We start from the raw sequence: 15,401 nt of genomic DNA on the forward strand, positions 1-15,401 counted from the left end.
AAGTTTGATTTTTCTATAAATGCTGATGATAAGAATAGTCTGTGTACTCCATAGTTTAGGTAATTTTTACTTGAAAAAAAAACTGGTTATTATCTGGATTTTACTCCTGTCTTTATGTGTGAAGGATTTATGGTTTCTATTTTAGTTTTTATAACTGCCTTCATTTTTAAAAAATTTTATTTATTTGATAGAGATCACAAGTAGGCAGAGAGGAAGGTACAGAGAGAGAGGGAAGCAGGCTCCCTGCTGAACAGGGCATATGATGCGGGACTTGATCCCAGGACCCTGAGATCAGGGCCTAAGCTGAGGGTAGAGGCTTAACCCACTGACCCACCCAGGTGCCCCTATAACTGCCTTCTTAATATGTTCTGAGGAAGCGTAAATTCTTGACACCAAAAGACACATTTCAATGAACAATTTTCAGTATTATTGAAAATCAAAAGATACCTTATATTAGTAGCTTTTGTTCATTTTGAAGGAATTGTTCTGTGGACCCTCTGTGTATTTTGCTTTTATCCTGCATTTCCCATCATAAACACCACTTAAACATATTTAATTGAAGAAAAATACACCTTTGGTACAACAAAGAGCTTCCTATAACCAAATTCTTCTTTCTGTCAGCATTAAGACAAACAGATAAATGTTCTTTCCTTTAAGTCATGAGTGAGTAGTTTTAAACTAATTTTTCCCATCCTAGAGGTTTTCTTGTCCAGTGAGAAATTTGAAAATACTAGTAAAACTAATAAATTTAAGTACTAAAGTGATCTAAATTACACAAGTCAACTTGGTAGATTTCACTTTGGTGGTTTTCCTGAGATTACTTTTGTGCAGTAAATTTTTAAGTCTTGACACCTGAGATCCTTCAACTGTTTTGGTTTTTTCCCCACAGAAAATATTACAGCAGAGCATATTGTGAGTAATGACAGCTCAGATAGTGATGATGAATCACAAGAACCCAAAGGTAAGAGAATCTTCTCTGGCAGAGGTCCATCAGGAAAGGAACTCCATGTTGTGTCTGACTCTGTCCCTCACGATGCTAATGATAGTCTCTGCTTAAGCCCCTGAGTGATAGAGAATTGTCATTTTTGGTTCACAGAGAGAATTGATACTGTGTGTATAATAAAATATGCCAACATAAATATCCTGTATGCTCTTTTTTTAATACCTCAAAATACTATCCATGAAACAAATGAAGAATAAACTGGAATGGTAGAAATACCGAATTCTAAGTCCGAAGAGAACACTAGGCTTCTTGGCTTGAAAATTGTGATATGGGAACATTCTCCCACGGCTTTAAAAATTAAAATTTCACCTGTAAAAATTTTATTATTGATACAGTGTCATGTAAAAAATTATTCTCAGTCCGTCCCTGAGCCTTATCCCGTTGTCAGCAATCCATCTCTTAGGAAGAGGTCGGCAACAATGAAGTGGGATGAAATTACCAAGAAATTTTTTTTTAATAAAGATTAAGAAGTTTTTATTGTAGACATTATTTGTAAGTGTAAGTGAGTTCTTTCACATTTTGACAAGGCAGTTTTCAGCTTGGTGTGGATCAGGACCAGTGAAGTCGGGTCAGGGATAAGGTGAGGTTCAGGAATATTTGTTGCAAATGTTATATGGTAAAATGGAGTGATTTTATGTTATATAACAACTGGGTAAACATCCTATGACCCTGTGAATGTAAGCATCTAGATTTTAGAAGATGTTAAAGGTTTTCTTGCTCCAAATTCATTATTTCCCCCCACCACAGTGTGGATATTGGAAGAGCCTGTTTTATCCTTGCTGAACCAAACATTAAAATGAAAATGAGTTTGTATAAACTAGAGTAAAGGCACCTTCTTTGGGAAACAGCTACACAAGCCCACAGCTTGGCTAGCCTGTAGTTTCTTGTTAAAAAAAAAAAAAAAAAATTCTTAAAAATTAACCCTGTCCTAGGCAGACAAAACTTTCAGCCAGGCACAAGGTTTGGCCCCTGCTCCCAGTCTCCCCATCAGTCCCTGTTTGCCCACTGCCTGCTACTTCACGTAGCCCATGATTGGCCTAATTCCATTTATTAGGCAGGAATCTTGAAGGAACCCTGCCCTGGAAAGAACTCTGTCCTCATTCTGGCTCCTTCATACATTTAACTTTAATTTTTTTTAGTTGTTTAGGCCTTTTTTTTTTTTTTTAATTTTGAATTTCCTTTTAATGAAGGATACTGGTGATACAAATGAGATAAACAGTGTATGCCTAACATTTCTAGAATTAATGTGTATTGATAGAGAGACTGTCAGGTAGGTGTAATAATGGCTTGTTAATTATTAAGAAAATTGCTGTAGATCGTCAGTACATTTGATCACCCCTGCTTATCTTTTTTTTTTTTTTTAAAGATTTTATTTATTTATTTGACAGAGATCACAAGTAGGCAGAGAGGCAGGCAGAGAGAGAGAGGAGGAAGCAGGCTCCCCGCTGAGCAGAGAGCCCGATGCGGGACTCGATCCCAGGACCCTGAGATCATGACCCGAGCCGAAGGCAGCGGCTTAACCCACTGAGCCACCCAGGCGCCCCACACCCCTGCTTATCTTAAGGCTGAGAAATTCAAAAGCCCTTTGAACATGCCTACTTTGGTTTTAGTACCAGCCTAGATTAGAGAATTAGATTCAGGATGTTCTTAGGGTTTCATTAGTTCTTAGTATTCATTTTTTTCCTTTTTTAAATTAACATATAATGTATTATTTGTTTCGGGGTACAGGTCTGTGAATCATCAGTCTTACACAATTCATAGCACTTACTATAGCACATACTCTCCCCAGTGTCTGTCACCCAGCCACCCCTCCCTCCCACCCACCTCCACTCCAGCGACCCTCAGTTTGTTTCCTGAGATTAGCAGTCTCTTATGGTTTGTCTGCCTTTCTGGTTTTGTCTTGTTTCATTTTTCCCTTCCTTCCCCTATGATCCTCTGTCTTGTTTTTCAAATTCCTCATATCAGTGAGATCATATGATAATTGTCTTTCTCTGACTGCTGAATTATATCACTTAGCATAATACCCTCTAGTTCCATCCATATCGTTGCAAATGGCAAGATTTCGGGTTTTTTGAAGGCTGCATAGTATTCTACTGTGTGTGTGTTTGTACACACCACATCTACTTGATCCATTCATCTGTTGATGGACATCTCGGTTCTTAACAGAGTTTGACTATTGTGGGTATTGCTGCTATAAACATTGTGGTACACGTGCCCCTTTTGGATCACTACATTTGTTATCTTTGGGGAAAATACCCAGTAGTGCAATTGCTGGGTTGTAGGATAGCTCTATTTTCAACTTCTTTAGAGTAGTTTTAGATTCACAACAAAATTGAGCAAAAGAACAGAGTTCCCATATATTTCTTATACCTATACATGGAGAGCCTCCCCCACTGTCAACATCCTATATCAGAGTGGTACATTTATTACAATCTATGAAACTACATTGACACATCCTTGTCACCCAAAGTCCAAACTTTAGGGTTTACTCTTGCTATCATACATTCTTTAGGTTTTCACAAATGTGGAATGACATGTATCTAGCATTATAGCTTCATAAGAGCAGTTTCACTGCCCAAAGCCTCCCTGTGGTCTGTTTATTTATTCCTCTACCTCCCCACCTAATGTCAGGCAACAATTGATCTTTTTACTCTCTCCACAGTTTTGCCTTTTCCAGAACTCAGATTGTTAGAATCATACAGTATATAGCCTCTTCAGATCAGCTTCTTTTTCACTTAGGAATATGCATTCAAGTTTCCTCCATGACTTTTCATGGCTCCTTTTTTTAAATCACCAAATAACATTCCGTGGTCTGAATGGACCGGCTTATTTATCCATTCACCTATTGAAGAACATCTTATTTGCTTCCAAGTTTTGGCAATTATAAAGCTGCTATAAACATCCATGTTCAGATTTTTATGTGGATGTGTTTTCATCTCCTTTGGGTAAAAACCAAGAAACATGAATGCTGGATAAAGTGTCTGTCGTGTTTGGCATTCCCATGAGCATGCGTGAGTGTTCCTGTTGCTTCACATCCTCACCAGCATTCTGTGATGTCAGTATTTAGGATTTTGGTGTTTCTAATAGGGGTGTGGTGTTATCTCATTGATGTTCTAATTTGTATTTCCCTGGTGACATATGACATGGAGCATCTTTTCATATGCTTACTTGCCATTTATGTGTCCTCTTTGGTGGGATGTCTGTTAAGTTCTTTGGCCATTTTTTAGTCGGGATGTTTGTTTTCTTATTGTTGAATTCTGAGGGTTCTTTGTGTATTTTGGATGACAGTCCTTTATCAGATGTATCTTTTGCAAATATTTTCTCCCAGTCTGTGGCTTGTCTCCTCCTTCTCTTGAGACATCTTCATTTTTCATCATATGATTTTGAGCAAGGTCTTTAAGAATTTTAAACTTTAGTTTCTTTAAATCTATACTGGCATCATTTTACCGGCTCTCACAGGATTGTTATTATTATCAAATTTCAAATGCATACAAAGAGCTTTAAGTAAAAGGCTATGCAAAGAATAGTTAACTTGGTACTATAACTAAAAAGCAGTGAGATCATTTATCTGTTGAATGCTGGGTTTGTCCCACAAATGATGCCATTTCCAAATATCTCATAAGGAAAGTAGATCTTCTTCTGGTAGAGAAGTGAGGCTTATTTAATAATAATAACAATGATGATGATGATACTTATGATGGTGAAGAAGAAGGAAAAGGGAAGAAGAGGAGAGGAAGGAGGAGGAGGAGGAGGAAGCTCCAAATACTTGGAAAATAATTGGTATCTTCTTTGTATCCTATGTAACCAGAAAATATAAGTCACTCACTATATTTTTTTAAAAAGATTTATTTATCTGAGAGAGAGAGAGGGAGGGTGCATGCGCATGTGTGCTCAGAGGGAGAGGGAGAAAGAGTCCCAAGCAGACTGAGTTAAGCACGAAACCTGATGCAGGTCTCGATGTCATGACCCTGAGATGGCAACCTGAGCTGAACCAAGAGTCAGTCGCGTAACCGACTGAGCCACCCAGGCACCCCTGAATCATTCACTTTAAAGCCCAATTTGTTCTTGTGAAAGATTTTCTTTGTCATATTTTGCTTTAGAGAAGTGTGGGAGTAGAAAAATACATATATATATATATTTTTTTTTTTTTTAAGATTTTATTTATTTATTTGACAGAGAGAAATCACAAGTAGATGGAGAGGCAGGCAGAGAGAGAGAGAGGGAAGCAGGCTCTCCGCTGAGCAGAGAGCCCGATGCGGGACTCGATCCCAGGACTCTGAGATCATGACCTGAGCCAAAGGCAGCGGCTTAACCCACTGAGCCACCCAGGCACCCCGAAAAATACATATATATTTTTTTGTGAGTACGTAGTCCTCTGAATCGGCTACTGAGAGGTCTGTCTGTTCATTCACTCAGCTCAGTTAAGCCAATCTTTGGATTTTTTTTAGATTAAAAAAAGTCGGTATGTCTTACGATTTTATGTATGTCTAGTTAACACGGATTAGAAATTATGAAATTTGAACATAGACTTTCTTTTTTCTCAAATACACACAGATGCAGTTTTATATATGCGTGTCTATTTATACAGAGTTCCCAGAAATCTGAATAGAGGGATGCTGGCAGGTGAAATTATCCTCCACCACCCAGCGTTCCTCAGCTTGGATTATGAATGAGTAATACTGATGCGAATGAGGCCGCTGCTGCCGGTGCCACCAGTATCTCTACTACTAGCCCATGTTTCTAACGAATCGGTGACAGGCCAGGCATTTTCCTGAGAGAGGTACATGAGTGGACTGTCTCAGTTCATCCTCGCACCAGTACGGCGAGGTGTCCTGATGAGGAAATGAAGGCGGAGAAGAGTTATCGAAACTGGTAGGCGGTGCAGAGAGGATTGAAATCCAGACTATCTGACTCTGAAACCAGTGTTCTAAACAACGACACAGGGCAGCTTCCCAGCAGTGGTGATATGGGCACAGGTTTTAAGGGAAAAGCCATTTAAAACTGCCTCTTCTGGAAGATTGCTGAATTTTAAGACATGTTGAAAGCATGTGTTTAAATTACATGGTTTTAAATTCCTGACTTTATAAGCAAGGATGAAATAAATGATTGTTCACAGAGTGTTTACTGAGCAGCAGATACGTGTGTTGAATCCTTCAGTTGTCTCCGTTTGCGTGATTTCTGCATGTTTACTAAACAGGATAGGGGAGGAAACTGAGTAATGGAGAGGAGAGGATTAGCTACACGGAATTTTTCTGTGTGTGTGTGTGTGTGTGTGTGTGTGTATAGCCAGAGAAAAGGAAGGAAAGGACTAGAGGACAGAAAGGGAAAAGTAGAAGTTTGCCTGGAAATGTAAGAATAGACCAAGTAACACATCAAGAACACAACCTATAGACTGACTATAGGTAAAGAGTAAATTAAGAACATCTTAAGAACAACAATGATTAACTGAAATATTTGCTGTACTAATTTAGACAAATAAATGTTTGTTGAATCAAAAGCCATAGAGCTTCACTATTAATCTTAACATTCAGTTGCCAAATATTTTTTTTAATGTTTATTTAAATTCAATTTAGTTAACATACAGTATATTATTAATTTCAGGGATAGAATTTAGTGATTCATCTGTTGCCAGTAACACTCAGTGCTCATTACGTCACGTGCCTGTTAGGGTACGGAGTCAACCACCCCTCAGTTAGACAGAGGACATTCTCGATAATGCAAGTCACACAGTGAAGTTTATTTCCAGCTAGCTGGGGTCCAAGTATCTGCCCGGCGCAGCGGGTTTCAACAAGGACCCTGAGCACTCAAAGCCAAGGGTTTATATAGCATTTTCAAGGCACTTCTTCATATCTTAAGCCCCATTTTGACAGTTTAACTTTGTTTAACCTCTTGCCACCCCACCATCACCCTGGAGCCATCCTAGTGGTTAAATGAGATTTAGGTTTAGAAGAAATTTAACTTTATTTACATTACCTTCTGCCTCAGCCTCCTTCAGTTTTATGGTGGGGAGGGCGACCTTAGGCCTTGAGGAACTGAGCCATTTGTCTCTGGAAATTGGACCATTGAAGAGGTATCCTTTTTGTTGTAAATCACCAGGACATTTGCAAACCAAGGGAGACTCCTGTCTTGCAGGATTGTGATCTCTGCAAGTTAACTATTTGTTTTTCTTGAACATCTGGCCCCTGTGACGCCATTCGCCTAACTGCCCTGGTGGTATATGATTAAGTTGTTTCTTAGATTTTAGCTACTTTCTCTTATCTCAAGTTACGTGTGCCATGTGGGCTGGTTAGGGACGCTCAGTAAAATGACTTCCCGGCCTTATTCTTATGCTAACCCACTCTTACAGTGCAAAGTGCCAACTTTTGCCTTGCCATGATGGCTGTACTTATGTCAGGGCTAGACTCGAGGTGGGTACAGCCTTGTTTTTCTTGGCCTCCACACCTGGAGCTGGTTTCTGGGATTTGTTTTTAAGTCCCCTGGGGGAAGGGGAGCAGGGATAGTAAAATAGGTCCCTACAGTGCCGTCCTTAATGTCCATCACCCAGTTACCCCATACCCCCACCCACCACCCCTCCAGCAACCCTCAGTTTGTTTGCTATAGTTAAGAGTCTCTTATGGTTTGTTTCCCTCTCTGATTTTGTCTTATTTTTCCTTCCCTTCCCCTATGTTCATCTTTCTGTTTCTAAAATTCCACGTGAGTGAAATCATATGGTATTTGTCTTTCTCTGACTTATTTCACTTAGCATAATGCACTGTTTCAACCATGTTTCAACGATGCCATTACAAATGGTAAGATTTCATTCTTTCTGATGGCTGAGTAACATTTCATTCTATACATATGTGTACCATATCTTCTTTATCCATTTATCTGTCGATAGACATCTGATCTTTTTCCATAGTTTGGCTATTGTAGACATTGATACTCTAAACATTCGGGTGCCTGTGCCCTTCAAATGGCTAACAGACACATGAAAAAAGTTCTCAACATCACTCGGCATCAGGGAAATACAAATCAAAACATGATGAGATACATCACACTGGTCAGAATGGCTAAAATTAACCAGTCAGGAAACGACAGGTGTTGGTGAGGATGTGGAGAAAGGGGACCCTCCTGCACTATTGGTGGGAATGCAAACTGGTGTAGCCACTCTGGAAAACAGTATCGAGGTTCCTCAAAAAGTTAAAAATAGAACTACCCTATGACCCACAATTATACTACTGGGTATTTATTCAAAGTTTTTTGTTTTATGATTTTTGTTTTTTGTTTTTAAATGGACTTGGGAATCTGTATAATGTTCTGGCTCTTTTTCCTTAGGCACTGAAAATGAAGATGCTAAAAGGGAGTACCACAATGATAATCAAGCAAGTTGGGTCCATCGTATGATAATGGCTTTGGTGAGTGATTCAACTTTATTCAACACCAGAGAAGGACGTGCTGGGAAAGTGCACAACTTCATGTTGGGCTTGAATCTCAATACATCCTATCCAATGTCTCCTCTAAAAGATTTCATGACACAGGAATCCTTGGATGAAGATGAATTGGATACAGCTGTAGCAGGTAAGCACGCAAAACATAATCCATGGAAGTTAATTGAGGAGCTCTTTATTCCTTTCTAGGGAGAAGCCTTTTGATTATTGTCAGTATCTCTCCATTTATTTTCGCTTACAGCAACATCTGTTTAATTCAAAATTACTCCAAAGTACTGTTCTATTTTGGAAGAAAAACATTCATTGGACAGGAAATGGCATGGTTATGTCAGCATAGAAAATTTTCACTGACACACTGAGGAGGGACCTTAGATCCTCTCTGTATTGGACAAGGTTCACTCACAAAACAGGAAGCCGTCTCCCTTGTTTAACTGAGAGGGGTTTAAAGTAGAGAATTAGGTGTTTACAAAGTTGTTCCAAGGCTTGGAAGAGCAAGCTCCAGGCTGAGCTTCCAGGAATGATTCCAAAAACACTTCAGAATCACCCCCACAGACGCCCCCACAACCATGCTTGGCAGTGGAAATGGCAGAAATATAGCCTCTGTCTCATTTCCTCTTTTGAATCTCCTGTGGGTGTTTTTCCTTGGCAAAGGGCAGGTCTCAGCAGAACTGGCACGTATGGGATTCTGGTTCATGTGGTCCTTAGCCCAGCTGTGTGCCACAGCTGGAGAATGCCTGCTACGCAGGGTTTCAAGTGGAGTTTTACTTCACCAGTCTCTGTCCATGAAGCTCCTGGACTTGTCCCTCTGGTTCTCAGAAATGTTAGGTAACTTCCTTAAGGCCAGATGGTAAGAACCTCACTGTCGTGTTTGTTACTTTGTCAGATTCCAAGGAATATTCCCTTTATTCTTCAAGTTCCATGCATGTTTCGGATTAAAAGTTTGATTTGCCTTTGTGACTAATCAATACATAATAATCTTTCTTATAATGATCCTGTCATCTAAAATCTTCCTACTTCATCAAACCAGCATTTTTCTGTTAACTGCCTAGTTGTTGTTTCTCTGTCATTTCTGCTTAAGGGCGTCAACAGGATGCTTTGAAAATGTTAAGTGGGATTTTTCCAAAACCCTTTCTTCTGCTCTTTGGTTAAGCATCATGCCTATAAAATATTTGTGGAAATTAGGATGTGGCTTTAGGTTTGGTGGTGTTTCTGGTAGTGCTGTTTCCATTCGTTGCTTGTGCTTAAGGGACATTGCAAAAAGCAAAGGTTTCCCATGTTGTTTAAACAAGAGGAATAGAAACTCACTATACTTTGCATGGCGTTTATGACATCAAAGTCTAGGATGTAAGGTATTGGTATGATTATATACCTGCAATCTACACCCTTTCGTATTAACAGTGATAGAAGTCTATTCATGATAGAGTCAATATCCATTTTAAAATTCATCCAAAATTAAAAAAAAAAACAACACCACCCTTGCCCATTCATCATTGACCTCATTTGTCTTAAGGCTCATGATTATGCTTACTGCCATTATGATACCCATTAAATGTGTCTTCCTTAGAAACTCAGGCTTTATGGATGAATGATGATGGCCATTAAAATAATCATCTCAGAGGTCACTTAGAACTAGCAAGAATCTTTATAGTCATTTTACTCTAAAGAAAAGAGAGATCAAAGAAAGTCATTCTCATTGCCTACAGTTCTCCGCTGAGCTAGAATGGGGTCACAGACCTCAGTGTTGCTCAGAAGCTTTTCCTTTCTGCTAGGCTCCCTTCCCCACAGCCCCATGTTTGTTAGTCATTGTTTTGCTGATGTCAAATGGAAGTTTCCTTTCTGTGTGCTATATTACATCTGTTTTATGTTAGGACTTTGATAGAATTACCCAGAATAGCTCCTGTGGTTTGTACCCCTTTGCTCCTGCACTCCGCATTTTAACAACTCCCTGGTGGTTTTGCAATATTTTATGCAGACTGAGAGGTGTTCGGGTTGCTGGATCCAATACAGCAGGCCTACTTAAATTTGAATTCCAAACCATATATATGTGTGTGTGTATGTAGTGTAACTGTGGCCCTTGCAACTTTTGGGACCTACTTGTACTAAACCATTATTTGTTATGTGTCTGAAATTCCAATTTAATAGCATCTTGTATTTGTAGTGGATTAATTTGGCAACCTTAAGGAATGTCTTTTCATTATTTCCACCTATTTTCAAAGTGTACTTCATTTTCATCTTCCTTCTTTTGTCTGTTCGTACATTCACGGAGTGTTTGTAGAGGACTTGCCCTGCATTTGGTATGAAGGATCCAGTCGTCCACAGTACACATGTAATCCTAGCCCTCATAAAAATTGAAATCAGCTCTTGACCTTTTCTTGAAGTTTTGATTCTTGGAAGGATTTATATATTTTAGTTAAGAATAATGGAAACGTAGAATAAAACTGACACCCAGCAACCCCGATTCTGATGGAACTGTGGATCAGTGAAGACACGTTCCTCACTTCTCCTCTCCATGATGTTTGGAGAATATAGATCCATGTCACCTGGTCTGACTCCTTTCTTTATTGGGTACCCTTTGAAAGAAGCCTCATGGACAGTTCTCATAAGTAAAAGGAGGAAGTAGAAAATTTTATCTCGGAATATGATATTACATTGAAAGAATATTTATTCTTTCGTTGACCTATTTTGGAATGTGTTAACCTAAAATTATTTTCAATTAAAAATAAAATAAAATTTAATTTCTTAATGTTGTATCTCATAGAAATTCTGTTTCACTCACTCTGTATATATTTGATTGGGAAAAAATCTGTATGCATATAGATGCTAATCAAGAGTCTAGTCAGGTCAATCATGAGTTCGTTCAAATTTAGAATTTACTGACTAACATTGTTTGAAATGACTGTATCTTAGACTGGATTTACTAAATTGATTAGTGCTCTCTTAGGCAGGTCCTCATGGAGTAGACTCTGTCTATTTCCTGATCATTTCTAAGTTTTAGACTAACCCTGTGTGTGGAGCTAAACATTAAAAAATTTATCATAATATGTAATCATCTTGGTTCATAAAGTCTTCATTAAAACTTCTGTTTATTATACAGGGGCACCTGGGTGACTCAGGCAATTGAGCCAGGTTGTGATCTCAAGGCTGTGGGGTTGAGCCCTGCATCAGGTTCTGCGATCAATGGGGAGTCTGCTTCTCTGCCTCTCCTCCTGCGAGCTCCCCCCATTCATACTCTCTCTCTCTCTTTCTCAAATAAATAAATAATCGTTTTTAAAAACTCTGTTTATTATATAGTTAAAAATACCGTAGTTCAATTAGAACATTAAGGTCATTTCGCTCATTTTTGTACTCCCACCACACAATAAAGAAATAGAGATTTTTATCTTATCCAGATATTATATTAGAAAAATCTTACATTTTAGTTTACCCTATGATGATTTTGCTTGTACAGATTAAAATTTCAGGACCTTAGAATTAAAACAATCTCTCCACCTAAGATGAGAAAAAAGTGGTGCCATTGTTGTGTCTATTACTTCACCTTGTAGACAATCTTTTGAAAATAAGAGAAATAATAAGATGAGGGAATTCCTCTCATTTGTTTACTTCCGAATTGTTGTATACCTTTCAGAACTTAATTTCGGAGAAGCTGTGCATTATTTATGTGGCTTCTTTCCTGTTTACTTTTGTGTTTATGTTACTTGCTGTGAAACATACCATCTGGAATAAAAAATCCAGGCATGTGTTAATTTGGGCCAGAGTTCAATACACAAGCATCCAAATGTTTTTGTACATTGTAAATTGAATCTATGTGAGGTATTTATAAAATGACCATTGCAGGAGCGCCTGGGTGGCTCAGTCAGTTAAGCCTCTGCCTCTGGCTGTCGTGATCCCAGGGTCCCAGGTTGAGCCCCACATCGGACTCCCTGCTGAGCAGGCAGTCTGTTCTCCCTCTCCTGCTCCCTCTGCTTGTGCTCTCTCTCTCTCTTTCTTTCAAATAAATAAATATATATATATATTTTTAAATGACCATTGCAAATATCCATAGGCGAACTGCTTTTAAGGAAATGGTACATAATTATTAGAAAACACAGCATGTTTCCATCCCTAACAAAGAACCTGATTAATTCGTTTACAGGTTTAGAAACCCTGTATGCTTTAAACTGTGGGAGGATATTCCCATAGTGGGATTTATCAGACCCTCTCGGACATTCTAGTAGACGTCATACAAGAAATCAGGGTCAAGTTCAAATAAATTTGGAAGAACTAACTCCATCCCCTTCTTCACAATGCAGTGGGATACTCTGATGAATTCAAGCAGCCCTGCCCACGGTGCCTCAAGATAGTACTTGAAAAGCAGCCTGGCATACTTTTGAATCCTGGCTGGGACATTTATTAGCAGGACAGTCTTGAGCAGTTACTTAGCATAAACCTGAGTTAACAATGATAGAAAAGTAGAGCCAAACTAAAAACCAACACCCCTGGTCCTGATGGAACCTGGAACCGTTGGACAGAGAGGTTGCAACAGTCCTCGCTATTTACTCCAAGTTTCCTTACAAAATAGAAATAATAGAAATAACCTATCTTAGAGACTTCTTGTGAAGATTAAAACAGCATTTTTTTTTTAAAGTAGCATCTACGTTAGAACGAGGAGTTAGCCCAAAGCGTAGTGAGACTAGGAAACACACAATATCACTGGGTATTACTTTAAGCTATTGATCAAACCTATTCATGATGCTCTTATTTTGTGTACAGAACATCTGTTAATATCTTGCAAAACTGTTGTTTGCAACACAGTGAAGAAACACTACTTCCTGTCAGTTTATTTAGAAGGGTGGAACCATGGTGTTTAGCTACCAGCCAGAGCTGGGAATTGGCGACATCATGATTTGTCTCTTAGATATTATCTTGGATATAAAAGAGGAGAAAAGGTGCCGACCAGTTTCATGATGAGAAGGAGCATAACAAACAGAATATGAGAGAAATGGTCTATTTTGGCAAATCTTTTAGCTAAAATTCAAAAAAAGCACTTACTGTTGGAAGCCAAAGAAAAATATTTGTGAACTGTCATTATAGTTTATTATATTAGGGAAAATCACTGCATTGTAAAAAGAAAATATTGTCACTAATGTGTTTTTAATACGTTTGTGTTTATTTGTGATTAAAGACCCATATTAATGTGGTTTTAATGATTGAGAGCTGCATGTGTTTAGCTTCTCTACACTGTAATCGCTGCTTCTTAATTTAGCCATTTTAAGCCTTTTCAGTTCTATGGCCCCAGCAGTTACTGAAATAACCGCATGACACATGGTCCAGACAGTTTAGACCTGGGCCTGGCTTGGAATCCTTACTTTCACTGTGCAAAACTGGACCTCTTGGTCTTAGCTTCCTTATCCTTCAAACAACACTAATCATACCTCTTTTGTAAGAGTCTTAGAAGGATACTAAATCTCATCTATGAAATTTCTAATACATGAGAGACACTCAAAATAAATAAGCTACTTTTAGGAGAAATAAAAGTACCCAAGTAATTAATATCCATCTTCTTAGTCAAATATTTAAAATTAATAAAAGACAAAGACCCACAATTGCTCACCTTTAAAAAGTTTACATATGTAATCTTGTATTTTTAAAATTTTTTACATATGTAATTTTTAAAAGATTTTATTTATTTATTTGAAAGGCACCGCCATATGTAATTTTTAAACAATAAACATTTCAGAGGAGTAAATACTAAAATCATGTTTGAGAATATATATATTTTTTCAGTGTTATAGTTCTTAGGTTCAGGTTTCTGTGATGGATAGAAATTTAGACTCTCAGCTGGTAGCAAAGTACTTTCTCATTACAATCCACACATACTTAATTAGAAAGGAGAATTAACCTGGAGATATTTATTTACCGAATAATTTCTCTTTTCTCTCCTTGTTGGCCTACACATTCACCTCAGATATAGCAAGATTTTTTTTTTTTAACCTGGCCTTTCCATTCAGCCATACATTCAAATGTATGACCTTATTCTTGTATAAACCACTCCCCCATACTTTTTTTTTTTTTTAGCATATTTGTTTTTTTAAGACCATTCATTCATACCTTTTCTCATTTACCAGCTCTGGGTAGTACGAATCACCTCAGCTGTAAACTTTTTTCCTCTTTATTCTTAAACACACTGGTATATGTTTATAATATTCACTTGTTATTCAGTATTCCAGGGGTGAGAAATTTTAATAAACCAAAGAGAAAAAAAAACACATGCTTCCCTGTTAACTGTAAAACTTAAAGGGTAATAACATTTTCCTAAGTAACTAAACCTAGATTGAATTTAGAACTGTTTCAATTCACACCTAATAAACATCAAGCCTAATTATTCCATTGGTGTGTTTCATATTTTAATGATGAGAAGGATTGTGGGTTTAATGGTACAGGAAGAATTTAAAGATTTGCCTTTCTTTGGGATCCCTTGCTCTTAAACATAATAAAATTCACTATGAGAGAATTATAGTCAGACTCTTGCTACCAGCCAAGAGTCTAAATTTCTATCCGTCACAGAAACTTGAACCTAAGAACTATAACACTAAACTCTGAGTTATTTAGATTTAGAAATCTAAATAAGATTTCTAAATTTCTTATTTAGAAATTTATGGATGAAACTAACACACAGTGGATTCCCACCTAGTGCTGACCATTTTCCTGGATAATAGGTGTTAACTACCTTGTATAGGGAATTTTATAAACACAGTTCAGTCCTCTAATTTTTACTAGTGCCTCTGTGAAAAGGCTTAACAAATGGAAATGCCTAGCTTTCTCAGAGATTGTAACACATGTCTAATATGAACATCTTCACTCTGTTCTTGAACTTTCCAGCCTTCTTCTTAATGGAACATGTGTGAGAGTTGCATGTCATTTCATTCAGCTCAATCAGTTCAATTCTGGTCACATCTCTTTTTCCTGGGAAGTGAATGAGGAGCTCCACACAT

General features: G+C 37.9%; 1 protein-coding gene across 4 annotated transcripts in view; it reads left to right on the top strand.

The window, feature by feature from the left end:
* Nucleotides 1–15,401, top strand: part of PLA2G4A (phospholipase A2 group IVA) — a 166,742-nt gene that overhangs the window by 127,399 nt on the left and 23,942 nt on the right. For all 4 annotated transcript variants that reach the window (XM_032317888.1, XM_032317890.1, XM_032317891.1 and 1 more), the window contains 2 exons: nucleotides 890–961; nucleotides 8,318–8,560. In XM_032317888.1, the coding sequence (XP_032173779.1) occupies nucleotides 890–961; nucleotides 8,318–8,560 (315 nt within the window). The remainder of the gene's footprint in view (nucleotides 1–889; nucleotides 962–8,317; nucleotides 8,561–15,401) is intronic.

Source organism: Mustela erminea, chromosome 17 (assembly GCF_009829155.1).
Source record: "Mustela erminea isolate mMusErm1 chromosome 17, mMusErm1.Pri, whole genome shotgun sequence".
Classification (NCBI taxonomy): Eukaryota; Metazoa; Chordata; class Mammalia; order Carnivora; family Mustelidae; genus Mustela; species Mustela erminea.